At 47.6% G+C, this 11,017-nt stretch overlaps 1 protein-coding gene across 2 annotated transcripts; it reads left to right on the top strand.

Annotated features, from left to right (window-relative positions):
* Positions 1-73: 73 nt before the first annotated feature.
* plaa (phospholipase A2-activating protein) lies at positions 74-10,263 on the top strand. Of its 2 annotated transcripts, none has more exons than XM_064343894.1 (14): positions 74-339; positions 793-986; positions 1,616-1,716; positions 1,843-1,963; positions 2,771-2,938; positions 3,485-3,620; positions 4,339-4,508; positions 5,145-5,296; positions 6,253-6,472; positions 6,917-6,982; positions 7,333-7,404; positions 7,495-7,602; positions 8,689-8,856; positions 9,565-10,263. In XM_064343894.1, the coding sequence occupies exons 1-14, from the start codon at positions 191-193 to the stop codon at positions 10,131-10,133; spliced, it is 2,394 nt and encodes a 797-aa protein (XP_064199964.1). In that variant the 5' UTR covers positions 74-190; the 3' UTR covers positions 10,134-10,263. The 2 variants fall into 2 exon arrangements, with proteins under 2 accessions (XP_064199964.1, XP_064199965.1); XM_064343895.1 differs by having other exon boundaries at positions 212-351.
* The last annotated feature ends 754 nt before the right edge of the window (positions 10,264-11,017 follow it).

Here is an 11,017-nt window from a genome sequence, read left to right as displayed (position 1 = left end):
CTAATTTACTTCACAAAAATCCAATTTAATTCAGTTATTTTTATTCCATTCTCTGTTTACCCATCATGCACCACACCGGCATAGCAGCCACTTCCTCCGCTGTGCTGTTGCTGTGTCAGTTCCTTGTTTGGTTGCTTTTGCTTTCAATAATTACTGTAAATTCAATCATTGTGCTGTTGGATTGAAAATAATGGCATCTCCTAATACCTATAGGCTAAGTTGCTCTATTCCCGGGCATGAAATGGATGTAAGAGGACTTGCAACTGCTTTTTTCCCCGAAGGAGCCTTTGTGTCTGTATCTAGGGACAGAACGGGTAGGGTCTGGGTACCAAATTCAAGGTAAATTGACAGGTGATGACTGTAGTTACTAACGTTACTTTAAAAAAAAAAGAAATCAGTCACGTCTATTTATTTTCCCCCCATTGATATAACTATAATTATGAGTGCCAAAAGTTTGTTTTGGTCGACGGTTAAATACTTGGCTGTAGTTAGCTAGCTAGCTCCAACTAGAGCTAGCTTACCGTAGAACATTCCGTCAGTTGACGTTAGTAATTAGCTATGATATGTTGCAAGCTAAGTCTGTATTATTTCGAAAATGATCTTCATTCTTGAAATAAATTGAGCAGCGACCGTTTGTATCTCCATTAAGAAGTTCGTTGAATAATTGTAGATCAATGACTGTAATGAGGACAAATCTGGGGATTGGTTTGCTTCCGTGTAGTTTGTTAGTTCACTTTATGTTCTTAATTTATTATGACATAATTCTCTTAATGTGTGTTTGTGTATGTTCAGTCCAAATAGGGGGTTTACAGAAATGCACTGCATGAACGGCCACACAAACTTCGTGTCCAGCGTGTGCATCATAGCTCCAAACGACACATACCCACGGGGACTTGTAGCCACGGGTGGAAACGACAACAACATCTGTGTTTTTTCACTGGACAGACCGGACCCCCTCTTCATTCTGAAGGGACACAAAAACACAGGTAGCTGTTACATCCCACCGTGCCGGTTACGGTGTGTGGCATCATTCCAAGCCCTGTAGTAACCGAACGTGCTGTACCTAGGGTGGGCTAGGGTGGCAGTGTGGTGCTGTGGTGTGTAATCTGAGCCTTTCACAGCGAGGTTGGATGGTTTGCATTCCCAGTTGGGGCGCCAATGTTGCATCCATGGGCAACACAATAACCTGTACTTCTGCATTATATATCCGTTACCCAGCTTTTTGAATCAGAAAGAAACCTGGAGAAAAAAGGAACCCTTCTCCCTCTCTCACTGGTCTTGAGACATGCGCCTTGACGGTTGCACTTACATAATTGCAACTTTGCCTATGTTTAGCATGACCCTATAAAAAGAAACTTGATTGCTTTTAAGTCAAATGAGATTTACCGTTTGGCTAAACAACCAGTTAAAGGGCTAGTGGTGTTTGCTTATCAAATGAAATATACCTTTTGTATATCGCTTTGACTAAAAGCTTCTGCCAAATGACTACATTGCAAAATTGCCTTGTGGGCTAATCAATAAAGCAAAAAGTTTGTAGCTCTTCAGACAGGTGCTACTGAGGTTGCTCTCCTGACCTTTTTGGTGCAACTTGTGTCTTGCTGTTCCTTGTCTACAGTCTGCAGTCTCTCTTCTGGGAAATTCGGCACTCTACTGAGTGGCTCATGGGACACTACAGCGAAAGTGTGGCTCAGTGACAAGTGTATGATGACTCTACAGGTGTGTACCTGCTCTTTTGTGTGTAAATACTTCTCCTCTGTCCTGCCTGTTTGCATGAAGGCTGAAGTGTAAACTGGCCTGAACCTCCACCCTCCAGTGATGAATTTTCTTCCCTCTGGACCTCAGGGACACACAGCCGCTGTATGGACGGTGGTCATCCTGCCAGAACAAGGCCTCATGCTGACCGGTTCAGCCGACAAAGCCATCAAGCTGTGGAAAGCGGGACGTTGCGAGAGGACTTTCACTGGTGAGCTCGCTGGTCGATGTCAGCCCGGCACGGTTTATTTCAAAACTGGCCACTAGGTGTCAGGCTTGCTTAGCATTTGAGTTAAATGGGTGCGAATGCTTACAACGTGGCTTCCTTCTTACATTTCAGAATATTAAATAACGAGAGGGAAAGTAAACTTAAACGAAATATTGCACGTAATTTAACGTGCTTCACAAGATGACAAGACACAGGTCTTCGTAGTTTATTGCTTTTCATGGGTTTAGTGTTCATTGGGGATCATGGGTTCAGTTCTATTTAATTGCCTATTAAACAAGAAAGAACTGAAGTCGCATAAGCAGGGGTGACATTCACCCACCTGTTGAAAATTTGATGACACTGTATCAAAATTATTAATTTATTGAAAATGGTGAAGGTTACCTCCATTTTATGTTTAGCTAAGTACACTGTCGTGATAACTTATGTCTAAAATGATTGTGTTGACTAAAGAGCTCCTAAACAAGCTTGTAGGTAAGGACTTGTGAAGTCAGGACACTCGTTTACTTTTATGAAATTATACAGTTAGTAGCAAACAAGCATGCTAAATCTGAGCACACACACACACATATATGCAGTGAGTCTGTATTCTGTATTAAGCCCTTATTATGAAGATGAAAAGTAATGCTCACAGCCCTGAGGTAAAGTTGTATGTATTTGTGGTGCTGGCAACAGCAAAGGTAACTGGAATGTATTTTAATGCTGCGTGTTTGGAAAAAAGACAAATATAAGTTGGGATATATGAATTTTCCCGTGGTGCCGATTCTGTCTGACGCGACCTTGCGTCCCCAGGTCACGAAGACTGCGTCAGGGGCCTGGCGGTAATCAACGACACAGAGTTCTTCTCCTGCAGCAACGACGCTAGCATCCGACGGTGGCTGGTGACGGGGGAGTGCACACAGGTCTACTACGGCCACACCAACTACATCTACAGCCTGGCCTTGTGTCCCAACGGGGAAGGTGCAGACCGCTGTTACAGTGCTTTTTATTACATTACATTAAATTGAGTTATGTTCACTCACATTACATTGGCTCTTGTGGGGCGACATAGCTCAGGAGGTAAGACCGATTGTCTGGCAGTCGGAGGGTTGGCGGTTCAAACCCCGCCCTGGGCGTGTCGAAGTGTCCTTGAGCAAGGCACCTAACCCCTAACTGCTCTGGTGAATGAGAGGCATCAATTGTAAAGCGCTTTGGATAAAAGCGCTATATAAATGCAGTCCATTTACCATTTACCATCTTGTCCAGTGTGGCTTATGAAACACAGTGCATCCAAAACTTACAGTAATCGTTGTTATAAGAGCTGTTGAAATGCACTGTTTGCATAGCCGTCTTTCCTATCCTATCCTGACTGTCCCATTGTAAGCCAGTGCACCTATGCATAGTACAGTCTCTGAGTGCCTGTCTTAAACAGTTCCAGTCTCCTGGCTTTAGTCTCTTGAACGCAAGTGTATCTGGGAGACGAGGTGACGAGATGACGGGGCTGTGGCTGTTTCCGTGGCGATACAGATTTCATCAGTACGGGAGAAGACCGGACCGTGCGGATATGGAAGAAAGGGGAGTGTGCCCAGACTATTCGCCTCCCTGCCCAGTCGGTGTGGTGCTGCTGCGTGCTGCACAATGGGGATGTAGTCGTGGGAGCGAGGTAAAGCCCTCCGCCTTTGATGCTCTGTCATGTTGCCCCACCTCATTTGAACCATTTCTGAGATTTAAAAAAAAAAATGAACTGGTGCCTTACAGGATGGGAGATTTCCCAGAAAAATGGTGCAATTATCTGTGTGTGCAGTGTTTGTGTTTGAATGTGTGTGTGCGTGCGTGTGTTTGTGTGTGTGTGTGTGCGTGCGTGCGTGCGTGCGTGCGTGCGTGCGTGCGTGCGTGCGTGTGTGTGTGTACGTGCGTGTGTGTGTGTGTGTTTGTACGTGTCTGTGTGTGCATGAGCGTGCACGTGTGCATGTGTACGTGCCTCCGTGTTTAAGCTCAGTGCTCCTCTGTGTCGCGCAGTGATGGGATAATCAGAGTGTTCATGGAGGCAGACGAGCGTGTACATGCGTGTGTGTGTGTGTGTGTGTGTGTGTGTGTGTGTGTGTGTGTGTGTGTGTGTGTGTGTGTATACGTGTGTGTGTGTGTGTGTGTGTGTGTGTACGTGCCTCGTGTTTAAGCTCAGCGCTCCTCTGTCGCGCAGTGATGGGATAATCAGAGTGTTCACGGAGGCAGACGAGCGTGTGTGTGTGTGTGTGTATGTGCGTGTGTGTGTGTGTGTGTGTGTGTGTGGTGTGTATGAGTGTTGGAGAAGCGTGTGTGTGTGTGTGTGTGTGTGTGTGTACGTGCCTCGTGTTTAAGCTCAGCGCTCCTCTGTCGCGCAGTGATGGGATAATCAGAGTGTTCACGGAGGCAGACGAGCGTGTGGCCAGCGCTGAGGATCTGCAGGCCTTTGAGGAGGAGCTCTCCAAAGCCACCATCGACCCCAAGACCGGAGACCTGGGCGACATCAAGATGGAGGACCTCCCGGGCAAGGAACACCTGGACCAGCCAGGTACTGTTCCACCCCCCTCTCCCTTCCCCCTTCCCCTCTGTAACACCTAAACCAGACAGGTACTATTCCATCCCCCCTCTCCCCTCCCATGTCTGCTCTGTAACACCTAAAGCAGACTGGTACTGTTCCACCTCCTCTCCCCTCCCCTATCTGCTCACCTAAACCAGCCTGGTAACGTCCCACTGCCAGGCAAAGCCCCACTGCCCCCCCCAATCACAGAGCTAAACCAGGCAGGAGCTGTTACACTGTTCCATTTGACTGTGTTGTGCCTGTAGGGCTTGTTAAAGGGACGGAGTGTGGCACAGTGGGTAAGGAACTGCGCTTGTAACCGAAAGGTCGCAGGTTCGATTCCCGAGTAAGGACACTGCCGTTGTACCCTTGAGCAAGGTACTTAACCTGCATTGCTTCAGTATATATCCAGCTGTATAAATGGATACAATGTAAAGTGCTATGTAAAAAGTTGTGTAAGTCGCTCTGGATAAGAGCGTCTGCTAAATGCCTGTAATGTAATGTAATGTAAAGGACACAGTTGTGGCAGTACCAGGTGCTGCCACTCGCTGACGGTCTCACGGTGTTCGTGAGGCGAGTGGGGCGGGTCTCTCGTGTGATTGACGCGGGGCGCTTGCCTGCGCACAGGGACGCGTGACGGGCAGACTCGGCTGATCAAAGAGGGGCAGAAGGTGGAGGCGTACCAGTGGAGCGCGAGCGACGGGCGCTGGCTGAAGATTGGGGACGTGGTGGGGGGCTCGTCCCAGGCCTCCTCCAGCAGGATCATGTACGAAGGGAAGGTGAGGGCCGCGACCACACGCGCACCAAACACGCCACGACACGCGCACCGCACGTACCTATGAACACACGACAGCACGTGCACCTCCACTCGAATTACTTTATTACATGTACATTTATATGTATTCATTTGTGTGTATATTTACATGCTTTTTTTATTTAGCAGATACTCTTGTCCAGGTGTATAGTGGAGTTGGGGCTATATTTCAACAACAGATTAGATTTATTCTTACCTAATTATAAGTGGCATTATAAGTGGCACAACTACAAGTGGACACAAACATAATTAACTTTATTTAGATGTTTGAAATTATCTTTCTTTTTCTCAGATTAGGTTATTATCCTGACACAATTGTCATGACAGAGAGACAGACAAACAATGCTGCAAATCTTTTGCTATTAATTTATACATAATGCAATGATGAGAACTGAATAATATGAAAAAATGGTAACCATTGGTGCCCAGTGTTACATTTTTGCAACATTCAAAAAATGCCTCAAGATAATGTATATTGTACATTTTATCAAGATAATGTCATTTTTCAATCACTAAACATATTTTGAATTTAGAAAAAGAAAAATTAGGCAAAATTGTGGTTATGAACAGGCAACCATTTTTCTTGAACTTTGAAACCTGAATTTCCCACAGTATGAACATTTTCCCACTTAAAGTATTGCTAGTTTTAAGTTTGGGGGACAGGGAAATGTAGTTTTTATGTAAACTTAGTCATGAATAAGTACTACAGGACTGTTAAAACAAACATTGCATTTTTGGAGCTGTGGGTCTCTGAGGTCTTAAAGCAATGTTAATACATGTCCCTGCTTAGTCATGCAAAGTGAAGGACCTATGACTTGGATGTGTATGTTACATCCTCTGCAGAGGCAGACAGGGGTGTTCCTCATCACGTGTGTGTGTATGAGCGCACGTGTGTGTGTGTGTGTGGCTTTCCGTGCGCAGGAGTACGACTTTGTCTTCACCATCGACGTGAACGAGGGGGGGCCCTCCATGAAGCTGCCTTACAACGTGTCGGACGACCCCTGGCTGACCGCGCACAACTTCCTGGAGAAGAACGACCTGAGCCCCATGTTCCTGGACCAGGTGGCCAACTTCATCATCGAGAACACCAAAGGCCAGACCCTGGGCTCCGCCCCGCCCTCAGCAGCCGACCCCTTCACGGGTAGGAGGAGCTAAGTGCGGTGTCATATTGTGATGTCATCATGTGCTCATTACTGCATTCAGTCATAACAGTGCACCTCAGTTAATTTAATGACTTTTTTTTTTGCACATAAGAAAAAAGCGTCTAAATAGCTTGGAAATACGTGAAAGAGAATGTACTGGTGAGGTAAGAAACCCCATTGGGCTTCTTGAAAACAGTGAATAATGATCACTGTATTCACTGTGAGATAATGCACTCTAATAGTCAGTATTTTTTGTTCCAGTATTCAGTCTTCTTTTCCATGGCCTCCAGTTATGGCACATGCAGTACACCAGTGTGAGGTTTAGGCGCTTCATTAGCCTGTACTGCAGTGTGCTGTGTCAGTGTCCACAGACGGCAGGGGCGTTGGGCGCTGCGTTGTGTGCTGCGCTGTGCACCTGGTCTCATGTAGTCTCCTCTCCCCAGGTTCAGGGCGCTATATTCCTGGCTCCTCTGATGGTAGGACAGGTTTTGGGGCTGATCCCTTCACAGGTATGCATTCATTTACATACGCAACATGAAATTGTCTATATGTGAAATGATACTGTATTAAACCACTTGTGTGTGTGTGTGTGGGAACGTGTGTGTGTGTGTGGGTATGTGTGCGTGCGTGCGTGCGTGCGTGCGTGCGTGCTTGCGTGTGTGTGTGTATGTGTGCGTGCGTGCGTGTGTGTGTGTGTGTGTGGGGGTCCGTGTGTGTGTGTGTGTGTGTGGTGGTTGCGTGCATTGTGTGTGTGTTGTGTGTGGGGTTGTGTGTGTGTTGTGTGCGTGTGTGCTGTGTATTGTGCGTTGTGCGTGCGTCTGCGTGCGTGTGTGTGTGGGGGGGTCCGTGTGATTCTCAGGCTCTGGACGCTATATTCCCGGATCGGGCCCCAGTACCACAGGTCCTACCGGAGTAGCAGACCCTTTCACAGGTAAGACTCCGCCCCCTGGCCATTGCTTAGAAACCAGGAGCAACGCAGAGCGAGGCGCTCATTCCCCTCTCGTCCGCCTCTCTCCTCCAGGTGGAAGCGCCTACTCCTCAGCAGGCTCGCATCCGTCCCCCACCAACATCTACTTCCCAAAAACAGACGCCGTCACCTTTGAGCAAGCCAACGCCACGCAGATACTTGGTAAAAACCCTTTTCCACATGGGAAACTACAAACAGGAGTCAGTTATGGAAACTCAGATAGGAAATCTGTAGTGAGATGTGCAGCTAGCAAGAGTTAGCTTAATGCTAAAGCTGGTTTGTGCAAGAGTTAGTTTAATGCTAAAGCTGGTTTGTGCAAGAGTTAGCTTAATGCTACAGATGGTTTGCACATAGATTCAGAGTTAGCTTAATGTTAAAGCTGGTTTGTGCAAGAGTTAGCTTAATGCTAAAGCTGGTTTGTGCAAGAGTTAGCTTAATGCTAAAGCTGGTTTGTGCAAGAGTTAGCTTAATGCTAAAGATGGTTTGCACATAGATTCAGAGTTAGCTTAATGTTAAGGCTGGTTTGTGCGTGGATTCAGAGTTAGCTTAATGCTATGGCTGGTTTGTGCATGGATTCAGAGTTAGCTTAATGCTATGGCTTGTTTGTGCATGGATTCAGAGTTATCTTAATGCTAAGGCTGGTTTGTGCGTGGATTCAGACTTAGCTTAATGCTGTGGCTGGTTTGTGCATGGATTCAGAGTTAGCTTAATGCTAAAGCTGGTTTGTGCATGGATTCAGAGTTAGCTTAATGCTGTGGCTGGTTTGTGCATGGATTCAGAGTTAGCTTAATGCTGTGGCTGGTTTGTGCATGGATTCAGAGTTAGCTTAATGCTGTGGCTGGTTTGTGCATGGATTCAGAGTTAGCTTAATGCTATGGCTGGTTTGTGCATGGATTCAGAGTTAGCTTAATGCTATGGCTGGTTTGTGCATGGATTCAGAGTTATCTTAATGCTATGGCTGGTTTGTGCATGGATCCAGAGTTAGCTTAATGCTATGGCTGGTTTGTGCATGGATTCAGAGTTAGCTTAATGTTAAGGCTGGTTTGTGCATGGATCCAGAGTTATCTTAATGCTGTGGCTGGTTTGTGCATGGATTCAGAGTTAGCTTAATGCTGTGGCTGGTTTGTGCATGGATTCAGAGTTAGCTTAATGCTATGGCTGGTTTGTGCATGGATACAAGCTTCGAGAAATGTGTGTGTGCACGTTGGCGGCAGTTTGTGATAATGTCACCCCTCTCACCCCCGGCAGCCAAGCTCAAAGAGCTGAACAGTGGGGCGCCGGAGGATAAGAAGCTTCCGGAAGACATCATGGCGAAGCTGGAGAAGCTCCTTATGAGCGTCTGTGACCTCAAGGCCTCAGAGACACCCACCGAGGAGGAGATCACCGTCCTGTGGAAGACCTCCCATTGGCCTGAAGGTAAGGCCTAGGGCTGGGCGGTATACCACAAAAATAACAGTCGTCCGCCACCATATGGGCATTACCTTTCTTTTTCTCTTTTTCTCTTTAATTATACCTGATGCAGTAGTAACCAACCACGTTTTTGAACAAATGTTTCCGGGGAAAAAAACATAACGACTTATCTCAATGTTGATAGGATAGCCAATTAGCAGCTAGGTCGTGCAGCTTCGTGTGATGTGTTTTTGTCAATCATTGGCTGTCTCATGGTCACCCAATAGATAAAAGGGGGGGAATTTTTTTCCGGAAGCATTTCACGCGGCCTTTGTAGCGTGGTTGTTTACTACCGCTTCAGGTATAATTAAAGAAAAGAAGACTAAAAGAAAGGCAATACACTGCACGGTGGCGACGACCGTTATTGCATTTGATAATTATCATTGCGTTATATCTTGTAAGCCCCTAGTAAGCCCATCTCCAATTGTCAGCCCAGTGCTGTCCCTCCCCCAGGCCTGACTATTATTCACTTATTTTTAAGTTTCCCTACTAGAATACAGCTTTATGGTAGGCATAAATAGAAAGTGCCACCTCCCTATTTATTCAGGTATTCTCAGTTCGTCCTAGTTCCTGGTTGCCCCTGGCAATAACCTGCTGACCCTAGAACAGGCAAATCGCCACATACGAAAGTTGTAGCCTGTAGCTCGCTGCTCAGTCTCCGCCGGTGTGTTCCAGATATAGTCTTCCCCGTGCTGGACATTCTACGCCTAGCGGTGCGCCACCCAGTGGTCAACCAGAGCCTGTGCAGCGAGACAGAGGGCGTCCAGTTCTGCAACCACCTGCTGAGCCTGATGGCACCGCAGGGCCGGCCGGCCAATCAGATGCTGGCCCTCCGGACTCTATGCAACTGCTTTTCCGGCCCACTGGGGCGGGGCTTGCTGATGTCACAGAGGGAGACGGTGATGTCCCGGGCCACGGAGCTGAAGGGCGTGTGCAACAAGAACATCCACATCGCCCTGGCGACGCTGGTGCTCAACTACGCGGGCGGGCTGCACGGCCAGGCCGACCTGGAAGGGAAGGCGCAGTGCCTTTCCATGGCCAGCACCGTCCTGGAGGGGGCGCTAGACAAGGAGGCCGTCTTCCGGCTGCTGGTGGCCCTGGGGACCACCATCTCCGGGGACCCCACCGCCAAGGACCTGGCCCAGTCTCTGGGGGTCAAGTCCCAGATCGCCAAGTACGCCTCCGTGGCGGAGCCCGCCAAGGTGGGCGAGTGCTGTAGGCTAGTGCTGAACGAACTGCAGTGATTTCTCAAGCCCCGCCCCTCCAAACACTCACTTCTCTCTTTGTATATTTATCAGAATAAACTGACGATGTCGACGACTGTTTCACGCATGTGCTGCAATAAAACCGAAGTACAAAAATCGAAGCATCATCCGAGCCGGGTCCTGTTTTCCTTCTTTAGCTCTTCAGTCTGCAGTAAAAATTGTGTCTTTTATTATTTTTGATATTATTTCACGGTGTTTGCTTACAATGCCATTTTCATGCTACGGCTGGACGCCTCAGCCATTATGTCAGGTTCAGGGAGGTGGTTTGCGGGTGGACTCCGAGGCATCCAGAGTGTTGATAAGGCGGTGTTGGCCCTGGTGAACACCATCCCCCTCACATCCAACACAGCCCCGAGTGGAAGAACAGGCAGTTCATCTCAGCCTATCAGGGAGACTGTATCAAAGCCTCTCCATTTCTACTCCTACCGTTTATTTAGTTTTTTTGGTTTCATACTGTGGCAAACAAGCCTGCCACAGGCCACCGAAGTGGCTTTCCAAGGGGCCCCCCAGCACAGAGACACAGGGAGACGATGTTCCAACAGTCCACATTTATTTACAAGGGTCGGCAAGATTTTGCAGCCAACTGAGCAGATGTAAAACAGTCCTGACCGAGGCTCCTTTGTGTGGGTGGGGATGGCAGATTTAACCTGTGCGCACTGATTACCTCACTACGCACAGGTGCAGCCACTCCTGTTCCCGGGTCCAATTAGCCTGGCCAATTATCTAATTCTTAACCAATTATCCAATTGGCCAGGTCTAATTAGCTTGACCCAGGGCTGCTGTGGCTGCTTAAACCAGCCATCCCCACACCACACATACATTTGAATTTTACTGTACATTACAGTTCTGTTATGAATTAGGAA

The sequence above is a fragment of the Anguilla rostrata genome, chromosome 7, assembly GCF_018555375.3.
Source record: "Anguilla rostrata isolate EN2019 chromosome 7, ASM1855537v3, whole genome shotgun sequence".
Taxonomy (NCBI): Eukaryota; Metazoa; Chordata; class Actinopteri; order Anguilliformes; family Anguillidae; genus Anguilla; species Anguilla rostrata.
This window is presented reverse-complemented; position numbering and strand designations above follow the sequence as displayed.